The sequence below is a fragment of the Capricornis sumatraensis genome, chromosome 2 (genome assembly GCF_032405125.1).
Source record: "Capricornis sumatraensis isolate serow.1 chromosome 2, serow.2, whole genome shotgun sequence".
NCBI lineage: Eukaryota > Metazoa > Chordata > Mammalia > Artiodactyla > Bovidae > Capricornis > Capricornis sumatraensis.
In genome coordinates, this window is record NC_091070.1 from 181,803,109 (window position 1) to 181,828,071 (window position 24,963).

Consider the following 24,963-nt stretch of genomic DNA (forward strand, 5'->3'; position numbering starts at 1 on the left):
TAATAATAAGATGGAACAATGTAACAACATACTACAAGAAAAGTTATGTGAATGTGGTCTCTTTCTCTCTCAAAATATCTTGGACAAATTTAATATCTTGTTTCCATCTTAACTAAGCACTTATGCTTTGTGGCCATATCTTTTGCACTTTGAGGTATGACAGCAAAATTAGCATGGATTTCTTTCTCCTTCACAATTTCATGGATAGAAGATTTGTTCTTACTGTAGATCGTAGCAACCTCAGATATGAGGTTTTTTCCTACTAAGTCAAGAACTTTCACTTAAAGGAAGCCCTTTATGGCTTCTCTTGACATGTGTGAATGGCCAGCAGCACCACTCTTGTGCTTTGGGGTCATGATTAAGTAAGGGTCGCTTGATCAGAAGCACTAAGATACCTCAGATATCAGACAGTTCATTTGATAACACAGATGGCTACTAAGTGACTAACGGGTGAGAGATACTGAACAAAGAGATCATTCACATGCTGGGCAGGATGAAGCTGGATGGCAAGAGATTTCATCATGCTACTCAGAACGATGCACAATTGAAAACTCATGAATCATTTACTTATGGAATTTTCCATTTAATACTTTCAGATGGCTAAAAATGGAAAGTGAAATGGTAGATAAGGGGGGACCACTATATATGAAATCCCTTTGTAACAAATTAGAAAGTCTCTAATTTACTCAGAATCTAGGAGGCAACACAGTTATTTTATACATTGTCTTCTTCCAGACCTCCAAGTTTTCATAAACAAACTGAAATATAACTTGGGAGGCACTTGAAAAATCCCCTTGTCCAACTCCTGACACTGGGCAAAATATTCTTTGACAACATCCCTGAACATCAAGTCATTAAGCTCTGCCAAATGAACGAAAGCTAGGAAAGCATACCTTTGGTGATAGGGAGATTACCACCTGTCAACACTGTCTTGCCCATTCGTAAGTGACTTGAATGGTTAGAAAATCTTTCCTTGTGTTTGGTCGGCTGGGACCTGCTGGATGGACTTTCCCCTGAGGGATGCTGCAAATGCAACATCTAGGAAGATCAGCTAACCTAACTGACTGTAACTGATTGCCCAAACTGGAATGAAGGGAGTGAAGGGAGAACTCAACATTATTACCCCAGGACTGCTCCAGGCAGTTTGGTATGTGTGAGCACCAAACTATAAGTAAGGGGGTCAGAGTCCAGGCCACAAGAAGAGGCTGCCAAGACATGGGAAGGTCATTGGGATCTCCAAAAGTTGGGTTTGAGCTCACAGCTTGTGCATTCTTGTCAATCCACCAAGGCAAAGACCTAGCTCTTCAGGCACACAGCAGATGGTAGGCAAACTCTGGGGAATGAGAGGCACTGGCATGTCTACATACCAAATGGGAGTCTTAGGCTTAGGATAACAAAATTAATTCCAGACCACTGATTATGAGAGAAAAAAAAAAAAGTCCCTGGTGTATTCAAGGTATGTTCTGACACAAAATAGGTCATCAGTGACTACAACCTACCAGTTCTGGGGAAGATATGACTGACTTGTAGCTTCAATATTAGTCTGATATTAGTATCCTGGAACAATGGAGAAGAAATTTCCCTTTTATATACACAATCCCTTCAGATATTTGAAAACAGATTTTACAACTGCCTTTTAGCTTTCCTTCCATTAGCTAAGTGTACAGTTTCTTCAGCACAGGAAATGTGAGGCTCTAAGTTGAGCATGCTTGGAGGGCACAACAAACCAGAGTCAGGAAAGCTATCATCTTACACATGCTTGGTAAATTATTATTATTAATTAATTATTATTCACATTAGGCTTCTGTTCAAAGAGTTTTCTGATAGTTTTTCATAGACTAACATTCTGCCATGAAGTCAGGTCTCTTCTCTTCAGTACTTGGAAATTTAATTCTTTGATCCCAAATGGATGACTTTATGCTCATTGCATTAAATTGGAGGTTTGCATTGCATTACCCCATTGGAGGGGCAATGGGAATATCCAGGTTGGCTCTCTGGCCTTGTAGCTTAGCTCCATGTGGCCTTGGGCTACTCCTTTCATCTTGATCCTCAGCTTCCTCACTGCGGAAGAGGCTGAGGATCAGGCAGATAAATGCATGTGAAAGCACTCCGTAAACTATGAAGTAAAATTAGGATCCAAGTTTATGTGTTTTTTATTCATTCAATCTACAAATGTTTATTCAATACATATGGCCAGACACTGCTACTGGGCATTGACAATATTGTTGTAGCCTAAAATTAATGCCTACAGAGATGATACAGTTAGCTGCCTCTTGAGTTTCTCATGTATGTAATTAATTATCTACTCCAGTTCAGTGTTACCTGAGAATGGGATAATAATTTCTTCTATGTACTTTCTAGACCTCTTTATTAATACATTAAATGAATATGAGATCTGATTCTAGCAGTAATCAGATCTTTTTTCAAGTCATTAAAGTGAAAGTGGCTCAGTCGTGTCTGAATCTTTGCGACCCCACGGTCTATACAGTCCACTGAATTCTCCAGGCCAGAATACTGGAGTGGGTAGCTGTTCCCTTCTCCAGGGGATCTTCCCAACCCAGGGATCAAACCCAGGTCTCCTGCATTGCAGGTGGACTCTTTACCAGCTGAGCCATGAGGGAAGCCCAGGATCACTGGCGTGGGTAGCCTATCCCTTCTCCAAGGGATCTTCCCAACCCACGGATCAAACCCAGGTCTCCTCCACTGCAGGCAGATTCTTTACCAGCTGAGCCATCAGGGAAGTCCAAGAATGCTGGAGTGGGTAGCCTAGCCCTTCTCCAGCAGATCTTCCCGACCCAGGAATTGAACCAGGGTCTCCTGCATCACAGGCAGATTTTTACCAGCTGAGCTACCAGGGAAGCCCAAGCCATTATAGGTAATTAATTTTCACTGGATGTTGTTTTCCACAGAAATCCACATGGTACTATATGAGCATCTAATTTAGAGTGAACATGGTTTTTTGCACTTTATTTTCCACTGTAGCAGCTGCTTCTGCTTCATTACAGCAGTCTTTCCCTATGAAGCTGCAGAAAATCATTTTCTTCCTGGGACTAAAGGTACTCCTCCAGTCCTGCTGTGAGGGCAGGAAAGCTGAGAACTATTCACTGCCTTGGATTTCCACATATTTCACCAACACACATAAAGCAAACAGTGAAAACCTGCCAAAGCACTATTTGTTCTGTCGCTCATTTGTTCAGTGATTTGGCAACCTGGACAGCTTTCCTGTCTGGGTTGATGGCAAAGCTGGAGGACTGAAAGGAATGAAGGGTGACATTGACCTGAGAGAAAAGAAGAAAAGAAAGGGCCACCTTGTCTTCCAGTTTCTTCTCATCCTTCTCTTTCAGGATCTAAAACCAAAATCTAATGCACAGAATCATTTATCATGAAAATTCTCTACAACCGGTTCTTAAATTACCATTCACCAGAATATGGATATAGCTTTGTATAGAATATTCTTGTGCAAGGATAGTACTGTAGGGCTTGATGAAAGATTAAGGGATACGTATTGTTCATTCGCTCATTCCACAAACATTTCCTGAGTGGAGAGGATACAGCAAGGGAATGCTACAGATTCTGGTTGGTCAGAAATATGATCAGCTTGAAGAAGTACCATTCCTCTGTGGACACACCAGCCTTAAAATTGTCAAGAGAATTCTGAAGAACTCTGTGACAATCATGACATATTTGAAGATACTGAAAAAGATGCCTGATCAATACTGCCCAGATTCAGATGCTCTGCGGAAAAGCACTTGAACTTCATCGCAAACTGTACACGTTTAATGGACTGGCAGGTCCCAGAAGGGGAAAGAAGAAGAGACCACGGACATCTAGTGAAGAGAAAAAACACAAGAGAGATCAGTTTGGAAGAGTGAGCCTGAGCAGCACGGCCTGCTGACTGCGGAGGTAACAATGCCAGTTACTGTGTGATGCTGTTGGGTACCGCTGAAAGGAAGGGCAGATCGTAAAGGAAAGCGCTATGTCACCAGGGGCCCAGCCCTCACCTGTGGCTAACCCCTCTGGGCAAGGGGAGCCAATAGCTTTACTATTCTCATTGTAGAGAAAGCAAAGGAGCTATGAGGTGATGGAGTTAAGAGTTATGAAAGGGTTGTGGGTAAGAAGAGAGTGAAATGACCAAGGGTATCAGAAAAACATTGGTCAACACAACAGAAAGACTGCAAAGCCTCAGTCATTGCCACATGGATTCTCTGAAGGAAAACCTAGAAGGGGACCTCTCTAGAAAAAAAATGCTGACAGTTTTCCTAACCAAGGGGAAAGGAGTCTCAGATTAGTAAGATCTGGTGGTTACTGAGGGTGAAGTCTGAGAAATAGCTACTATAGATCAGAGAGTTAAAAATTGATGTCATATCTTTATGACATGGGCACCATTTGTCCATATGACCATGACATTTAAAGATACTAAGCTTACAACTTTTGATAATTTAAAAAAAAGGATCACACTAAACCAAATGGAGAAAGACAAATATGATACTGCTTATATGTGGAATCTAAAAAAATGATGGAAATGAACCTATATACAATATAGCAATAGACCTACAGACATAGAAAACAAACTTGTGGTTACCAAAGAGGAAAGCAGGGGTAAATTAGGAGTTTGGAATTAACATATATACTCTACTATACATAAAATATATAATCAATAGGGACCTACTCTATAGCACAGGGAATTAAACTCAATATTTTATAATAAGAGAAAAGAATCTGAAAAAACACATATATAAAATAGATAAGTATGTATAACTGAATCATTTTGCTGTACACCTGAAACCAATACAATGTTGTAAGTCAATTATACTTCAATTAGAAAAAGAAAGGATTACATAGATGGATTTGACACAGGTACGACAGGAGAGATCTTAGTATGATTTCATTACTGAAAATGGATGCAGAAAATATTGTTGTATGCAAGTTACTTGCTACATCATTTACTTGCTATGAATCATTAATCATTGGCAAATAACAATAAGTAGTCACTTCTTACATGGTAACGGCCGGTGGAAAAGTCGTAGAATTATTAGTCTGTACAGAGTTTCATCTTTCATCAGTATATGGGCTGCTTCCAAATTCACTGGATTTTCTAGCACTGGATTAGAAAGCATAACCTATAGGAAAACATATAAAACATAGAATTTTTAAAGCGGCTTTTTTCTTAGGGCAAAAAGACAAACCAGTACATACAACATTCAAGAAGCATTTATAAATGCCTACAATGTGTCCACCTGGAGGCAAAGAAAAATGAGATATCGTCCTTATTATCAAGACACTCATGATGTATCTTGGTTTTATACTGTACATTCATGAGCCAAACATTAGGATCAAAGCAAGTTACAAGTTCCTCCTTGAAATTATTCCTTCCTATCACATAACTTTAAATTGATTTATGTGTAAAGGGAACTAAACATTAGGAAACACTGAAACATTTCATTAAAAAATAATTACATTTTAACATGAGATCATATTTAGATCATGCATAAACAAACACATGTATTAAAAGCCTGCATGCAATTCAATATCCCCACAGGTCACTGAATGCTTAATTTGGTATCACTAGTAGTTTTCTCTGCTGAGAAAGACTGAAGGGAAAAAGAGAAGAGGGTGACAGAAGATGAGATGTTTAGATGGCATCACCAACTCAATGGACATGAATTTAGGCAAACTCCAGGAGATAGTTAGAGACAGGGAGGCCCGGCGTGCTACAGTCCATAGAGTTGGAAAGTGTCAGACATGACTTAGAGGCTGAACAACAAAAACAAGTAGTTTTCTCAACATCCAAAAAATTAAGATCATGGCATGTACAGAGTTCAATCTTTCATCAGTATATGGGCTGCTTTCAAATTCAGTGGATTTTCTAGCACTGAATTAGAAAACATAACTATAGGAAAACATATAGAACATAGAATTTTTAAAGTGGCTTTTTTCTTAAGGCAAAAAGACAGACCAGTACATACAACATTCAAGAAGCATTTATTAAATGCCTACAATGTGTCCACCTGGAGACGGAGACAAATACAAATGAGACATTGTCCTTTCTCTCAAGACACTCATGGTCCCATCCTTCATGGCAAATAGAAGGGGAAAAAGTAGAATCAGTAACGGATTTTATTCTCCTGGACTCCCAAATCACTGCAGTGACTGTAGCAATGGAATTAAAAGATGCTTGCTCCTTGGAAGAAAAGCTATGACAAACCTAGGGAGCATATTAAAAAGCAAAGACATCACTTTGCCAACGAAGGTCCACATAGTCAAAGCTATGGTTTTTTCAGTAGTCATGTACAGATATGAGAGTCAGACCATAAAAAAGGCTGAGCACTGAATTGATGTTTTTGAATTGTGGTGCTAGAGAAGACTCTTGAGAGTCCTTTGGGCTGCAAGGAGATCTAACCAGTCAATCCTAAAGGAAATCAACCCTAAATATTCATTAGAAGGACTGATGCTGAAACTGAAGCTCTAATACTTTGGCCACCTGATGTGAAGAGCCGACTCATTGGAAAAGACCCTGATGCTGAAAAAGACTGAAGGCAAAAGGAGAAGAGGGTAGCAGAGGATAAGATGGTTGGATGACATCACTGACTCAGTCGACATGAGTTTGAGCAAACTCTTGGAGATAGTGAAGGTCGCGGAAGTGTGAATGCTGCAGTCCACGGGGTCACAAAGGGACATGACTTAGTGACTGAACAACCGTAGTTTTCTACCACTGCTATAACAAATTGCCACAAATTTAGCATCTAAATCAACACAAATTTATTCTCTCATATTTCTACAGGTAGGAAGCTGGGGTTGGTTGTACTGGCTTCTCTTCTCAAGATTGCACAAGACTGAAATTAAGGTATCTGCTGGCTGGGCTCTTATCAGAGGTTCTGGGAAGAATGTGTCTCACAGTTCAGGTTTCTGTTCAGTTAGTTCAGTTCAGTCACTCAGTTGTATTCAGCTCTTTGCGACCCCATGGACTGCAGCATGCCAGGTTTCCCTGTCCATCACCAACTCCCAGAATTTGCTCAAACTCATATCCATGGAGTCAGTGATGCCATCCAACCATCTCATCCTCTGTCGTCCCCTTCTCCTCCTGCCTTCAATCTTTCCCAGTATCAGGGTCTTTTCAAATAAGTCAGTTCTTCACATCATGTGGCCAAAGTATTGGAGTTTCAGCTTCAGCATCAGTCTTTCCAGTGAATATTCAGGACTGATTTCCTTTACGATAGACTGGTTGGATGTCCTTGCTGTCCAAGGGACTCTCAAGAATCTTCTCCAACACCACAGTTTAAAAGCATCAATTCTTCAGCATTCAGCTTTCTTTATAGTCCAATTCTCACATACATACATGACTACTGGAAAAACCATAGCTTTGACTAGATAGACCTTTGTTGGCAAAGTAATGTCTCTGCTTTTGAATATGCTATCTAGGTTGCTCATAGCTTTTCTTCCAAGGAGCAAGCATCTTTTAATTTCATGGTTGCAGTCACCATCTTCAGTGATTTTGGAGTCCCCAAAAATAAAGTCTGTCACTGTTTCCACTGTTTGCCATGAAGTGATGGGACTGGATGCCATAATCTTAGTTTTCTGAATGTTGAGTTTTAAACCAGCTTTCTCATTCTCCTCTTTCACTTTCATCAAGAGGCTCTTTAGTTTCTCTTTGTTTTCTGCCATAAGGGTGGTGTCATCTGTATGAACTTATAGATCTTTCTCCCTATAATCTTGATTACAGCTTGTGCTTCATCTATCCATTCATTCATTCATTTGCTTCATTCATTCAGCATTTCACATGATATACTCTATATATTTAAATAAGCAGGGTGACAATATACAACCTTGTCATACTCCTTTTCCTATCTAGAACCAGTCTGTTGTTCCATGTCCGATTCTAACTGTTGCTTCCTGACCTAAATACAGATTTCTCAGGAAGCAGGTAAGGTGATCTGGTATTCCCATCTCTTTAAGAATTTTCCACAGTTTGTTGTAATCCACACAGTCAAAGGCTTTGGCGTAGTTAATAAAGCAAAGGTAAAGGTTTTTCTGAAACTCTCTTGCTTTTTCAATGATCCAGTGGATGTTGGCAATTTGATCTCTGGTTCTTCTGCCTTTTCTAATTCCAGCTTGAACATCTGGTAGTTCTAGGTTCATGTACTTTTGAAGCCTGGCTTGGAGAATTTCGAGCATTATTTTGCTAGTGTTTGAGATGAGTGCAATTGTGCAGTAGTTTGAGCATTCTTTGGCATTGCCTTTCTTTGGGATTTTCCACTCCTATGGTTGTCTGTTAGATGAATTCAGTTCCTGAATTCACTGTTTGTAGAACTGTTTTCTGTTTCTTTGCTGATGGTTAACTGGGGGCTGCTCTCAACCCTGAGACAACTCTTGCTGGTACTTACACTTGGACCTCTATGTCTCAGAGGCAAAAGTGTGAAAAAAAAAAACCTTCTTTTGCTTGGACCTCTCCTACCATTTCCTTTCCTCCATCTTTACTCCATTTCTTTGAGAGACTCTTATCTTCCTCTTCTATTGGTAAGGGATCATGTGATTATTTTGGTCATCCCCTTGCATAATTCAGGAAACCTTTCTACTTAAGTTGAGCTTATTAGTAATGGTAATTCCTTCTGCAAAATTCATTCACATCTAGAATAGAGTTTGACTGAGTAACCAGACTGTGGAAGTCTTGGGGACAGTTTCAAAATTCTGCCTATAATAGTATCTGCACATCTGGATAACATGGGTGACCAGTAGGAACCAAAACATGGTAGTTCTGTTAGGCTATGATCTTATTTATCTGGAATCTCAATATTAATACAAATTTGAAATATTTATTCAATAATTCAGTATGCTGAATGTTAGTTTACAACAAACAAACTAGATAATATAGTCAAAATAATTACAACCAGAATCTAGATAATAAAATATAGCCAAAATAATTACAACCAGAATGTCTAAGTGTAGATATACAGCTTGGAGTAGATTATTGTGGCTTAAGAGTTATGGAAATGATAGCAGTTTTTCACTAATAAGACCAGTAATCTGACAGCTGATATTTCAAAAGCAACAAGAATTTTCTTTTTTTTCATATTTGGAAAACATACTGGGCTATATTTTCAAGAATATTGCAACTGCTTACACAAGGATTTGATGTGGATTGCACTATATCTTCCAGAGTGGGTGGGAAGCAGATGAAACTTTTCTTCAAGAGTAAGCTTGCTCTTTGGTTGGAGAGAGAGTCTTACTCAGAGAGACACATTTGGTAGAGTTTATTCAATGGTCTTTGCATTCACCACTATGCTTAAGAACTTGCATATAATATACACACAAGCTACATTTAATGATTTTTTTAAGAATTGGAATGAAAGGAATAATTAACATATATAAATCAGATACCCTGCAGAAATAATAAAGGTCCAGCTTCTAAAGTAGCCTTGTGATAACATGAAATAAGATAAAAAGCTATCCAGAGGATATATAAATTTGAAGGATCAATAAACAACTATACCAGTTCAGTTCAGTTCAGTCGCTCGGTTGGTCAAACTCTTTGAGACCCCATGAATTGCAGTATGCCAGGCCTCCCTATCCATCACCAATTCCCAGAGTCCACCCAAACACATGTCCATTGGGTTGATGATGCTATTAAACCATCTCATCGTCTGTCATCCCCTTCTCCTCCTACCCTCAATCTTTCTCAGCATCAGGGTATTTTCCAGTGAGTCAGCCCTCTGCATCAGGTGACCAAAGTATTGGAGTTTCACCTTCAACATAAGTCCCTCCAATGAATACCCAGGACCGATCTCCTTTAGGATGGACTGGTTGGATCTCCTTGCAGTCCAAGGGATTCTCAAGAGTCTTCTCCAACACCACAGTTCAAACCCATCAATTCTTCAGTGCTCAGCTTTCTTTATAGTCCAAAAGAAAGTCTCACATCCAAACATGACAACTGGAAAAACCATAGCTTTGACTAGACTGACCTTTGTTGGCAAAGTAATGTCTCTGCTTTTTAATATGCTGTCTAGGTTGGTCATAACTTTCCTTCCAAGGAGCATCTTTTAATTTCATGGCTGCAATCACCATCTGCAGTGATTCTGGAGCCCCAAAAATAAAGTCAGCCACTGTTTCCCCATCTATCTGCCATGAAGTGATGGGACCAGATGCCATGATCTTCATTTTCTGAATGTTGAGCTTTAAGCCAACTTTTTCAATCTCCTCTTTCACTTTCATCAAGAGGCTTGTTAGTTCCTCTTCACTTTCTGCCATAAGAGTGGTGTCATCTGCATATCTGAGGTTATTGATGTTTGTCCTGGCAATCTTCATTCCAGCTTATGCTTCTTCCAGCCCAGCATTTCTCACGATGTACTCTGCATATAAGTTAAATAAGCATGGTGACAATACACAGCCTTGATGTACTCCTTTTCCTATTTGGAACCAGTCTGTTGTTCCATGTCCAGTTCTAACTGTTGCTTTCTGACCTGCATACAGGTTTCTCAAGAGGCAGGTCAGGTGGTCTGGTAATCCCATCTCTTTCAGAATTTACCGCAGTTTATTGTGATCCACACAAAGGCTTTGGCATAGTCAATAAAGCAGAAATAGATGTTCTTTTGGAATTCTCTTGCTTTTTTGATGATCCAGCGGATGTTGGCAATTTGATCTCTGGTTCCTCTGCCTTTTCTAAATCCAGCTCGAACATCTGGACGTTCACGGTTCATGTATTGCTGAAACCTGGCTTGGAGAATTTTGAGTATTACTTTACTAGCATGTGAGATTAGTGCAATTGTGCAGTAGTTTGAGCATTCTCTGGCATTGCCTTTCTTTGGGATTGGAATGAAAACTGACTTTTTCCAATCCTGTGGCTACTGCTGAGTTTTCCAAATCTGCTTGCATATTAAGTGCATTATCTTTTAGGATTTGAAATAGCTCAACTGGAATTCCATCACCTCCACTAGCTTTGTTCATAGTGATGCTTCCTAAGGCCCACCTGACTTCACATTCCAGGATGTCCGGCTCTAGGTGAGTGTCAGTGACCACACCTTCGTGATTATCTGGGTCGTGAAGATCTTTCTTGTACAGTTCTTCTGTGTATTCTTGCCACCTCTTCTTAATAGCTTCTGCTTCTGTTAGGTCCAGACCATTTCTGTCCTTTATCAAGCCCATCTTTGCATGAAATGTTCCCTTGGTATCTCTAATTTTCTTGAAGAGATCTCTAGTCTTTGCCATTCTATTGTCTTCCTCTATTTCTTTGCAGTGATTGCTGAGGAAGGCTTTCTTATCTGTCCTTGCTCCTCTTCGGAACTCTGAATTCAAATGGGCATAGCTTTCCTTTTCTCCTTTGCCTTTCACCTCTCTTCTTTTCACAGCTATTTATAAGGCCTCCTCAGAAAGCCATTTTGCCTTTTTGCATTTCTTTTTCTTGGGGATGGTCTTGCTCCCTGTCTCCTGTACAATGTCATGAACCTCCATCCCTGGTTCTTCAGGCACTCTGTCTATCAGATCTAGTCCCTTAAATCTATTTCTCACTTCCACTGCATAAGGGATTTGATTTAGGTCATACCTGAATGATCTAGTGGTTTTCCCCACTTTCTTCAATTTAAGTCTGAATTTAGCAATAAGGAGTTCATGATCTGAGCCACAATCAGCTCCCGGTATTGTTTTTGCTGACTGTATAGAGCTTCTCCATCTTTGGCTGCAAAGGATATAATCAATCTGATTTCAGTGTTGACCATCTGGTGATATCCAAGTGTAGAGTCTTCTCTTGTGTTGTTGGAAGAGGGTGTTTGCTATGACCAGTGCGTTCTCTTGGAAAAACTCTATTAGTCTTTGCCTTGTTTCATTCTGTACTCCAAGGCCAAATCTGTCTGTCACTCCAGGTGTTTCTTGACTTCCTACTTTTGCATTCCAGGCCCCTATCGTGAAAAGGACATCTTTTTTTGGTGCTAGTTCTAGAAGGCCTTGTAGGTCTTCATAGAACAGTTCGACTTCAGCTTCTTCAGCATTACTGTTCGGGGCATAGACTTGGATTACCGTGATATTGAATGGTTTGCCTTGGAAACCAACAGAGATCATTCTGTTATTTTTGAGATTGCATCCAAGTACTGCATTTCAGACTCTCTTGTTGACTGTGATGGCTACTCCATTTCTTCTAAGGGACTCCTGCCCACAGTAGTAGATATAATTAATGGTCATCTGAGTTAAATTCACCCATTCCAGTCCATCTTAGTTTGCCGACTCCTAGAATGTCGATGTTCACTCTTGCCATCTCCTGGCGACCACTTTCAATTTGCCTTGATTCACGGACCTAACATTCCAGGTTCCTATGTAATATTTAGTCTTTACAGCATCGAACCTTGCTTCTATCACCAGTCCCATCCACAACTGGGTGTTGTTTTTGATTTGGCTCCATCCCTCCATTCTTTCTGGAGTTACTGATCTCCAGTAGCATACTGGGCACCTACTGACCTAGGGAGTTCATCTTTCAGTGTCCAATTTTTTGTCTTGTCATACTGTTCACTGTACCAATGGGTATATTTTATACTGCCCAATTAGTTAAAGCTTATGAATTTGGAATTCCTTCTGTGGATAAGTGTTGATATTTGCTTTTGCTTATATATGAAAGGACAAGTTTTCAAAGAAATCAAGATCATAGAAATTTAGGAGCATATGATTAGCATATTTAGACTTGAAAATATTTTTAACACCATTTCAAGTATTAATCCCATGGATAACAATGTGATAATTTTAAATGTGTATCACCTGTCATTCAAAAGGTTGTAATCAGAAAGTAATCTAAATTTAAATTATTAGTACTTAAATAAAATGAAAAACTCAGTCCCTTAGTTATAGGAGCCATATTCCAAGTGCTCAGTAGAACTAGAGACTAAGGGTTACTATATTGAACAACACAGATATTGAAAATTTCCATAAGTGCTTAAAGTTCTAGTGGGCAGCACTGAACTCCAAACAACTATTAAATAAGCCATTAAAATATTAATTGTAGCAACCTGGAAATTACTTGAGTGAAATGTTAAGTGATAAAGTAATAAGCTATATAATTTGAACACATATACTATCATTGCAACTATGTAAAAATAGATTTGTTGCTTCAGTCATGTTACTTAGTATCTACCACAGGAGTTAGACTTGTTTCCTGACCTTCAGGGGCTTACAGTCTAATAGCGGAAGACAGATAAGGAAACAGTATTTGCATTATAGCATTACAGTTCTCTCACACAGATTTACTTAGGGCAACACTTCACAAAGAAAGCCCTCCTCCCCAAACCAAAGCCATTAATTTCACCTAGGAAAGGAAATCAGGAAAGGCATTTCAGAGGAGGCATCTTTTGACCTGACTCTTAAAATGTGAGCAGCTGCTTGCCAAAAGGACTGAGAAAGAGGGAATAAAATGGGATGCTAGTCAGATGCAGAACTGGACTGAGCACTTCTTAAGGTCTAAGGTTGACTTGGTTTGTAACTTTAGAGTTTGGAACTCTATAAATGCTTTTTAACCTGAATTGAACCAAGCACTGTGAGTAAAATAAATAAATAATAAAGATATACATAAGAGCATGATGCCATGGTGTGTTTCGGAGGGTTAAGGCCAAGGTGTGAGGAGTAGATCATTTGTCAGGCAATAGAATTTGGCCTTGACCTTGTAGGGAATTTGGAACTGAAGATTTAAAACTAAAACACAAGAGAAAAGATCAGAAGAAAATGTTAATAACAACAGGGAAGGAATTTCTTTATGATTATCAGTGATTTTTTTTTCCTTTCTACTATCTTAAAAATGTTTTCTAATGTGGGCATATTTGTTTTATAAAACTATTTGAAAAATAGTCAGAGACAATATTGATTTCCCATACCATGTTTGGCTGGAGAGGGGAGGTGTTATCAGAAGCTTCCTTTTGAACTTCTGAACTAGGATAGCTTTTACTCCACAGGTAAATATTAACCAGATTTTTATTGAATTCTTTTCTTAGACCACTCATGGTTCTAAGTACTTTATTTATACATTTAGTCCTCACAAGTTATATGAGTTAGCTACTAACAGCCCCATTTTACTGATGAAGAAATGGAGGGAATGATAAGCGGAGAAACTTGTTCCAAAAGTGCAAAGGTATTAAGTGGCAGAACCAAGAAGTAAAGTCAAGCAATCTAAACTCACAGTCCCCAATTTACCTTGATTAAATTATTCTGCAATTCAAAATGTTCACCATTTCATTCTGGTTTGCCCTCACTCATTACATTTTTGAGAGCATTCACTTTTACTGTTTTTAAGGCTGTTTCTATGGTTTTTCCTGTGGTCATGTATGGATGTGAGAATTGGACTGTGAAGAAGGCCGAGCGCCGAAGAACTGATGCTTTTGAACTGTGGTGTTGGAGAAGACTCTTGAGAGTCTCTTGGACTGCAAGGAGATCCAACCAGTCCATTCTGAAGGATTGAGCATCCCAGTCCTGGGATTTCTTTGGAAGGAATGATGCTAAAGCTGAAACTCCAGTACTTTGGCCACCTCATGAGAAGAGTTGACTCATTGGAAAAGACTCTGATGCTGGGAGGGATTGGGGGCAGGAGGAAAAGGGGACGACAAAGGATGAGATGGCTGGATGGGATCACAGATTCGATGGACATGAGTCTGAGTGAACGGGAGTTGGGGATGGACAGGGAGGCCTGGCGTTCTGCGATTCATGGGGTCGCAAAGAGTCGGACACGACTGAGCGACTGAACTGAACTGAACTGAAGGCTGTTTCTACTTAGGTGGAAGAGATAGGATGACTCAGTTTGAAAGAATCTGAAAGATCAACCACAAATCTCTGCACATCACACTCGCTTACTTCCTCAAAGTTTTTGCTCCAATCTCTCTTCCAGAGCATGGCCTGGCACTAGTACATATGCTCAATACACAGTTGTAGAATGAATGAATGATTAAATTCAACACTGAATTTTTAAAAATATTAAATTTTACTTAGCATACTAATATGACTAGATAGAAAGTTAACGATAGTTTTATTTTTGAAAACAAGACATAGGAGAGATGGAATTTTTATTATAATTATATGTTACTGAGAAAATTCAATTAAGCCAGAATACTTTATTCTCCAGGTATTTCAGATAATCAAAATTTAATACTTTATCTCCAAATATTATTAATGATGAGTAGATAGAATTTTAAAATGGATAAAATCTGGTGGATAGAATCTCACTGGGCCAGATGTAAGTGGTCAAAGCAAGTGATGCTCAAATCATTTAACATCTCAGGATGAGAAAGGAGGCTCTTTGAGGGTCAGGAACAACATAACACACACACAACACAGAAGCATGCTTCTAAGTACCATAGATTTAGGATGCAAAAGATAACATTCTATAAACAGGGTTCTACTGAGTAGAGGAGGAAATTCCTGGCTTAATTGTTCACTGGGTTTGATATGAAAGCTTATCAAAGCAGGTCTCTAGTACTGTCATAAATAAAGGGAAAAGCTGACTATTTTACATTATAGTCACTTGTTCACCTCTCTGAGGAAGGCAAAGTTCATGAATGAAGAAAGATCTAAAAGGCCTGTTCAGCATTACAAAGTGATGTTAGGAGCCAAAAGCAAGCCTAAGAGTATCTTTCCAGAATTGAAACCATCCGAACAATTCTTTTCTTCTTTTATAAAATACATATTGTTTGGTTGGAAAGGGCATAAGTTATCAATTTCACTTTTAAAATAATAGTTTTTATAGTTCAAGTTCCATTTTATAGTTTTGATGTAGAAATATTATTGAGTCATATAAGCTTACTCAAATCCTTTAAATATTTAAATATACATTGTATATTTTATTCCTTTTACTTTGAATAATTGGGTAATTAAATGTATTAAAGACATCATTGGGATTCCCTGGTGGCTCAGCGGTAAAGAATCCACCTGCCAATGCAGGAGACACAGGTTTGATCCCTCCGTCGGGAATATCTCCTGGAGAAGGAAATGGCAACCCACGCCAGTATTCTTGCCTGGGAGATCCCATGGACAGAGGAGCCTGGCAGGCAACAGTCCAGGGGTCCATGGGGGCGCAAAAGAGTCTGCTACAGCTGGGCAACTAAACAACAACAACAAAGACAGCATTTTATTATTAATTTGTTCTTACCTGGAGGGTAAGTAAGATGCTGCTCAATGTATAGCTTCTATTCCATTTACGAGGGCTGTCCAAAAAATCTATACAGGGCTTGCCAGAATGTGGGTCTACTGTATTCAAGTAACACATTAATATTTATACATAAAATTATCATTTAAAACTTATGAAGATCAACATACCATAGGCTAAGTTAGAAAGCAAGTGACAAACTTTGCAATGAATGTGACAGTTTATATAGACCAGTTGTTAGAGCATGGACTTTGGTGTCAGATACACATAAATTTGACGGTTGACCCCTCCACTTATCAGCAATGGACACTGAGCAATGAACTACCTCTCTAGGTCTCATTTGCCTAGTATGTGAAATGGGGAATATGATTGAACTACCTACTTTCACTGAAATGAGTTTAAAAAACAAAGTCCTTAATAGAGTACCTGGCATAGAGTGGATCCTCAAAAAATGATAGTTATCATTATTAAAAATACTTTTATTAATGTATAAACAATTTTTATAAAAAATAAGAAAAATTATTTATATCCAATGGAAAGATCTTGCAATCTTTAGGAAAGATCTGGGAAGAAAATGTTGAAAAGGTGAAAAGAAGGGTCTTCGGTTTGGGACATTGTGTTTTGAAACTACAATAATAGTTAACAGTGCAATGGACAAAAGATGTGAGTGAACAATGTGATAAAAAAAGTATTTAGAAAAAAATTCTAGTTGGTATTAAAACTGTGGTAAGTGAAAACTGAAATTATGACTCAGTGGTAAAAATGATCAAGAAATGATATGAAAAGTTTCAATTCTGGTTTCCTTGGTGTGTATGCCCAGCAGTGGGATTGCTGGGTCATAAGGCAGTCTATTCCCAGTAAACAAGCAAAGCTAGTGGAGATGATGGAATTACAGTTGAGCTGTTTCAAATCCTGAAAGATGATGCTGTGAAAGTGCTGCACTCAATATGCCAGCAAGTTTGGAAAACTCAGCAGTGGCCACAGGACTGGAAAAGGTCAGTTTTCGTTCCAATTCCAAAGAAAGGCAATGCCAAAGAATGCTCAAACTAGTGCACAGTTGCACTCATCTCACATGCTAGTAAAGTAATGCTCAAAATTTTTCAAGCCAGACTTCAGCAATACATGAACCGTGAACTCCCTGATGTTCAAGCTGGTTTTAGAAAAGGCAGAGGAACCAGAGATCAAAATCCCAACATCCGCTGGATCATGGAAAAAGCAAGAGAGTTCCAGAAAAACATCTATTTCTGCTTTATTGACTATGCCAAAGCCTTTGACTGTGTGGATCACAATAAACTGTGGAAAATTCTGAAAGAGATGAGAATACCAGACCACCTGTCCTGCCTCTTGAGAAATCTGTATGCAGGTCAGGAAGCAACAGTTAGAAGTGGACATGGAACAACAGACTGGTTCCAAATAGGAAAAGGAGTACATCAAGGCTGTATATTGTCACCCTGCTTATTTAACTTATATGCAGAGTACATCATGAGAAAAGCTGGACTGGAAGAAACACAAGCTGGAATCAAGATTGCCGGGAGAAATACCAGTAACCTCAGATATGCAGATGACACCACCCTTATGGCAAAAAGTGAAGAGGAGCTAAAAAGCCTCTTGACAAAAATGAAAGAGGAGATTGAAAAAGTTGGCTTAAAGCTCAACATTCAGAAAACGAAGATCATGGCATCTGGTCCCATCACTTCATAACAAGTAGATAGGGAAACAGTAGAAACAGTGTCAGACTTTATTTTTGGGGGCTCCAAAATCACTGCAGATGGTGACTGCAGCCATGAAATTAAAAGACGGTTACTCCTTGGAAGAAAAGTTATGACCAACTTAGACAGTATATTCAAAAGCAGAGACATTACTTTGCCGACTAAGGTCCGCCTAGTCAAGGCTATGGTTTTTCCTGTGGTCATGCATGGATGTGAGAGTTGGACTGTAAAAGAAGGCTGAGCACCGAAGAATTGATGCATTTGAACTGTGGTGTTGAAGAAGACTCTTGAGAGTCCCTTGGACTGCAAGGAGATCCAACCAGTCCATTCTAAAGGAGATCAACCCTGGGATTTCTTTGGAAGGAATGATGCTAAAGCTGAAGCTCCAGGACTTTGGCCACCTCATGAGAAGAGCTGACTCACTGGAAAAGATTCTGATGCTGGGAGGGATTGGGGGGCAGGAGGAGAAGGGGACGACAGAGGATGAGATGGCTGGATGGCATCACGGACTCGATGGACGTGAGTCTGAGTGAACTCCGGGAGTTGGTGATGGACAGGGAGGCCTGGCGTGCTGCAATTCTTGGGGTCGCAAAGAGTCGGACACGACTGAGCGACTGAACTGATGATGGCAACGACAATCAGAAATGTTTGACTGAAAAAAATCTGTTACAAACCCCTATTGAGTTGTTACCAATGTCCATATCAAGAAAAGTCCCTTTAACCTATGTTCCTGACATTTCCTAGAGATAAAGTTAAAGAATGAGAAATGGAGAGAGATTCTAAATGTGATGTCAGATTTGAGGATGCTCTCTAGCTTACATTAGATGGCTGGCAAGGACCCAGAGGGATGGTACGGGGAGGGAGGAGGGAGGGGGGTTCAGGATGGGGAACACATGTATACCTGTGGCAGATTCATGTTGATTGATGTGTGGCAAAACCAATACAATATTGTAAAGTAATTAACCTCCAATTAAAATAAATAAATTTATATGTATATAAAAGAAAAGTTTCAAGAACGTTACTCATAGTCCTCCAGGGTCTGTTCTTCCTCTCCTCCATTTCTTCTCTCAAACATGATGCCCGCCTCCTCCCCATCCCCCTGTGTGGTTTTAGATGAATACATAGTTGCCCACATTTTCCCAGCCTTTCCTCTAACAAGATGTGGCCCTGTGACTAAGTCTTAATGGTGGGATATCAGCAGAATTAAAGTCTGCACCTTTTGGATCATATTTTCTTAATAAGGATGCTGTTCTGCCTTTTCTTTTTCTCTCTACTTCCCACTGGCTGGAAATAGTGACAGAATAAATGTCTTAGGTCCAGAAATGGAACCCACAAGTTGAGGATGGTAAAACCTTCCTGCCAGCTGTGTTCTGTTATATGTACATTGGAAAGTCATTTGAAAAGGTTAGCCTATGTCATAATACAGTCAATTAACTAAATTATTAATAGTATTTGGGAAAAACACACACACTTTGTGTGTGTGTAGTTACTGTGTTTTTAAAATTAAATTACATTTTATTCTTCAAAGTATTTTTCATTTAATAGTAAATTGTCAACATATCTTGGACAAGTTTATTCAAAAAAATATTTGAACACCAACTCTATGCCAGGGAGTGAAGATTCTGGGGAGGTAACAATGACCAAAGAGTAAAGTCTTCATATATTTTTCTTGCTATGTTTAAAAGCAATGTACATAGCTATAATACATTTTACTTAAAAATTCCTATATTTATAGACATTGTAGCTATTTATGGACATTTCCCTTTTATGTATATCCAATACTGTTACTGGAAATAAATCTTTATTAATTAAATATGAATAAGAATATTAAACATATTCTTTATATAGAACCCTAAAGTTTCCATTCCAAAGCTATTAAAATAAATAAATTTAGCAAGGCTGAAGGAAAAAAAAGTAATATACAAAAATCTATTGTATTTCTATACATTAATGATGAAACAGTCAATCCTAAAGGAAATCAACCCTGAATAGTCAATGGAAGGACTAATGCTAAAGCTGAAGTGCCAACACTTTGATAACCTGGTACAAAGAGCCAGCGCACTGAAAAAGATCTTGATGCTGCGAAAGACTGAGGGCAGGAGAAGTGGGTAGCAGAGTTTGACACGGTTGGATGGCATCATCAACTCAATGAATATGAGTTTGAGCAAACTCCAGGAGATAATGAAAGACAGGGAACCCTGGTGTGCTAAAGTCCAAGGGGTTGCAAAGAGTCAGACACAACTTAGCAACTGAACAACAATGATGAAATATCATAAAGAGAAAGTAAAAAAAAAAAAATTCCCATTTAAAATAGCATATAAAACCCTAGAAGTAAATTTATCCAAGGAGGTGAAAGACCAATGCCCTGAAAACTATAAAACATTGATGAAGGAAACTGAAGATGATTCAAAGAAATGGAACAATATTCCATATTCTTGGATTGGAAGAATTAATATTGTTAAAATGGCCATACTATTCAAGGCAATCAACAGATTTGATGCAATCCCTAACAAAATATCCTGAATATTTTTCACAGAACTAGAACAAATAATCCTAAAATTCATATGGAGCCACACAGAAATCTTGAGAAAAAAGAATGAAGCTAGAGGTATATATAGCCCTCTGAGAGTTTAGACTATGCTACAAAACTGCAGTTATCAAAACAACATGGTATTGCCATAAAAACAGACACATATATCGATGGAACAGAACAGACAGCCCAGAAATAAGCCCATGCACTTGTGGTCAATTCAACTACAACAAAGGAGGCAAGAATATACCATGGAGAAAAGACAGTTTCTTCAACAAGTGGTGATGGGAAAACTGGATACCCATATCAATAAGCCAAAATAATGAGATTAGAACATTCCCTCACACGATATACAAATTAAATTCAAACCGGTTTAGAGACCTAAATGTAAAACCAGAAACCATAAAACTCCTAGAAGAAAACATACATGGAATACTCTTTGACATAAATTATAGCAATATTTTCTTGGCTCAGTCTCCCAAGGCAAGCAAAAATAAACAAATGGGACCCAATTAAACTTAAAAGCTTTGCATAGCAAAGGAAACCATTGACAAAATGAAAAGACAACCTATAGAATTGGAGAAAATATTTGCAAATGATGTTACCGACAAGGGGTTAATATCTAAAATATACAAACAGTTCCCACAATTCAATATTAAACCCCCAAATCAACCAAAAGTGGGCAGAAGACCTGAAAAGACATCTTTCCAAAGGTGACATACAAATATCATTCATGTTCAAAATTATATTTTGAAGAATGTTTAACACTGCAGAAATAAATGTATTATATCATTTTAAATAAAAATATATACATCTTTGTGTAATAACTATGGAGATAAAATACATACATGGAAGAAAGGAAATAAATCTCATTAAATGTTGAGAATAGTATCTCTCTGAGTTAGGATTCAGATGATAATTTTTCCTGCTTTTTAATATTTTCCCCAATAAGTATGTTTAGTTTATAATGTTAAAAATAAACATTATTAATGTCAATGAAAATAACATTAATATGGACAGAATTTATGATAATAATTTTATTTGTTCCTTACCATTTGGATGAAAAGGAATTGTTCTGAATTTCACAACTGGAGGGACAAAATTATACTCTGATGTAAAATTTATTCTCAGTTGGAAGAATGCTCCTGTGATATAGAAATAAACATTTTTAATAAAGTGTCACATTAATGATTAACTGTAACCTAATATTGATGTTTATGCCTACAGTTTATCCTCCCCAGTGTCCCTAGAGTTTTACTATATTAATAAGTAAATTGGATTAGAGGATGCCCAGACACCTCTAGATGGTATAATAGACTCCTCACAATCTAACCCAGTGTTTTCAGCCACATTCTCACCAGTCCTTTTCATCCACTAACTCTGTCCCTCTAATACCAGCCTCTTCACTGGGTTTCTCATATTTACTCTCTGCTCCAGAATCCTCTCTCTTCAGCTCTCGCTAGGCTATTTAGCCTACTTGCACTTCCTTCTGATTCTGCTGCTGCTGCTAAGTCACTTCAGTCGTGTCTGATTCTGTGTGACCCCAGAGATGGCAGCCTACCAGGCTCCCTGTCCCTGGGATTCTCTAGGCAAGAACACTGGAGTGGGTTGCCATTTCCTTCTCCAATGGATGAAACTGAAAAGTGAAAGTGAAGTCGCTCAGTTGTGTCCGACTCTTTGTGATCCCCTGGACTGCAGCCTACCAGGCTCCTCCGTCCATGGGATTTTCAAGGCAAGAGTACTGGAGAGGGGTGCCATTGCCTTCTCCGCCTTCTGATTCTAAACCTGGTGAATTCTCAGACGTTCTTCAGGACCCAACTCAAGAGTCACTTCCTTGGGAAGCTGTTCCTGACTCTCCAAGGCAAAATTAACTAATCACTGCCTCCTAAGTATTCCATTCAAAATTCATAACAGGACATGTTATATTTTATTGTAATTATCCACTTACATGCTTTTCTCCCCTATCTCACTAAGCAAATGTATCTTGTTAATCTGCAACTCTAAGAGGGCATGGTCATTAAAGTTTATGGTTGCCTAGTCTTCCTGAGAACTTGACTTATGGACATCTGTGGGAAAATCATAGAGGAAAAAAAAAAAAGAGACATAATTGTGGGATTTTTCTGTCAGGCATTTTGTTGGTTATTCTCTGAATTCATGGAAGACTATTAGATGATATTCTCAGTTGATATGTTTTCCTATGTCTGCTTCTTAAAAACATGATAACATTAAGACTGGGCATAAAGAAATATTCAAACCTAAAATATCCATCCATGTTGACAAATGGCAAAAAATTAAGCCATACAATGAAAAAATTAACATGTGAAAACTTTAGGAATTCTAGAAAATTTATACAGTGCAACCTTAAAGAAATTAGGCTAATAATATAAAGGCTTTTATAAAAAAGTAAATTGGTTTCCCAAACACAAACCATGCCAAATTGTATTCTGTAGACCTTCAATGTCAACATCCCATTGCATCATATCTTCACTTATAGGAAAGGCAGTAATACCCTAAACATCAAGAAAAATTAAAGCAGAAAAAAAGATTAAATATTTATTGCAGTTTGGGAAGTCAGATATTAGGTTACAATGAATTCCAAAAGCTCTAAATTTTCTTTTATTGATAAAAATGTTTGACTTGAGACGGCATTATATACTGTCTTATTACACAGAAGCTAAGGTAGATTCCAGAAAATACATGCAATAGTAAATTTTAAGTAAATCATTAGTATGAAAATCACAAATGGGACAGGAAGGTCAAGAATGGAATATGTGACTTATGTAATTCTATAGACAATTTAAGATTCAAATTCAAAAAGAAAGGAATAGTTGGAAAGCATGTATTTCCTCATAGCTTTAAAAAAAAAAACCTACAGATGCTATACTAGGCATGAAGAAATTTTCATTAAGAAAAACACAACTCTAAAATTATGCTCATATGTAAAAATAAAATTTTCCTACACTTGAGGCATTATTCCAATGGAGAGACAAGAAAGTATTACTGTGCAAAACAATGAAGACCTAGCACAAACCAAAAATAATAATAAATAAAATTTTAAAAATAAAATTATAAGGGAAAGACACTTATGTGTTATATGTCACAGCAATTGGCAAAAAGTGCACTAGACAGGAAGAAAAAGAACTCAAGACTTAAGAGCAAGGGATTTTGGAGTCAAAAAACCCTGTGATGGAATCTGGAGCCCAAATATTTACTGAAAGCTTTCTGAGGCTTAGGTTTGTGGTAGGTAAAACAAAACACTACCTAAATATTGTGTTGATAACTGAGGGGATTCCCAGGTGGTATCGAGTAAAGAATCCACTTGCCAACGCAGCAGACCTTGGGTTTCATCCCTGGGTGGGAAAGACCCCCTGGAGAAGGAAATGGCAACCCTTTCCAGTATTCTTGCCTGGAAAAATCTCATGGACAGAGAAGCCTGGTGGGCTGCAGTGCATGGGGTTGCAAAGAGTCGGACACAACTTAGCCACTGAACATGCAGGCACAATTGATAATTAGTGAATGCAACCCTGCATTCACTAACTAAATAACTAATGGTTATTTACTACCTGATAGACTGTTACATTCAGGGATTAAAGTCCATAAATTAGCACAGTGTGCTCAATACTGTTAACTATTATTATGAAATACTAATAATTATTATGAAACAGATTATTATACTGAAATAGGTTCATTAAACAAGTCTGTAGTGCAAATTAGATTTAACTCAATTATGCTTTGTGGAATAAACACAGATTAAACTGCTTTTAAAAACTCGTACCCCAATGAAACACAACCTCCACGTCTCCAATACTCACCTCATAATTGTTGTTCTTCAACTCTTGGAATTCTCTTTTTAGCAAGATGTAAGCTCTGCTGTACATGATAAGGCAAAAAATCCTCTGATCCTGTCCCCTCACTACTACGGTTCGCTCTGAGGCAAGTGTCTGAGGTTATGGGTCACTCTCCTATACCTAGTTAACTGACATAAATACTTGCTTTCTCGAGCTTCAGAATGCTGTATATATACTCCCAAGAGAGGTGGACCTAAGTTGGGCACGTAGCAGCGACTTTCTTTTCTCCTCTGACTCTTCTAAAGGAGGACTTCAGAAGGAAGACTTGAGCACTTTCTCCACTGCGGTGTGTCCTTGCGGCGCCAGCCCACAGCCCAGCCTGAAGATAAACGTGGATGAAACCCTGAGACCACTCGTGCTGCTTGTGCGTGAAGTGGGCGTAAGAAGCGTAAGTTCAGGGTGTTCTTAACCAGTCACCGTCTCCGCTTCACAGGTGTAACTAACTGGGTGCCGGTTGGGCAAGAAGACGCAAATCGGTTGCCAAGCAACAAGACTAACCGGCACTGTAGAGGAGGTGGGCACTTGGCCACTCCTCATCCAATCAGCGTTGTGGGGTGGCCTCTGGAAACCTCCACAGCCAATCGTCCAAAAGGTTCAGTTTGAAAGGCCAATGAGAACCGTTGTTAAGGCCCCCTCTGTCCCCGCGCCCCGTGAGACTGCTAAATCCATCCATTTTGTTGGGGTAGGGGGAAAAGTCAGAGGGTCTAGCGTTTAAGTCTAAGTCAGAGAAGACTTCACTAGAAGTCCTCCGAAATCATCTTTTCTTTTTCTTTGAATATT

General features: G+C 38.6%; 1 protein-coding gene across 1 annotated transcript in view; it reads right to left on the bottom strand.

Annotated features, from left to right (window-relative positions):
* Positions 1 to 24,213, bottom strand: part of UBE2U (ubiquitin conjugating enzyme E2 U) — a 54,921-nt gene extending 30,708 nt beyond the window's left edge. The window contains exons 1-5 of the mRNA XM_068961231.1: positions 24,148 to 24,213; positions 22,764 to 22,845; positions 21,388 to 21,480; positions 16,100 to 16,197; positions 5,000 to 5,120 (exon numbers count right to left, since the gene is read on the bottom strand). Coding sequence (XP_068817332.1) covers positions 5,000 to 5,120; positions 16,100 to 16,197; positions 21,388 to 21,480; positions 22,764 to 22,845; positions 24,148 to 24,213 — 460 coding nt within the window. The remainder of the gene's footprint in view (positions 1 to 4,999; positions 5,121 to 16,099; positions 16,198 to 21,387; positions 21,481 to 22,763; positions 22,846 to 24,147) is intronic.
* Positions 24,214 to 24,963: the final 750 nt, after the last annotated feature.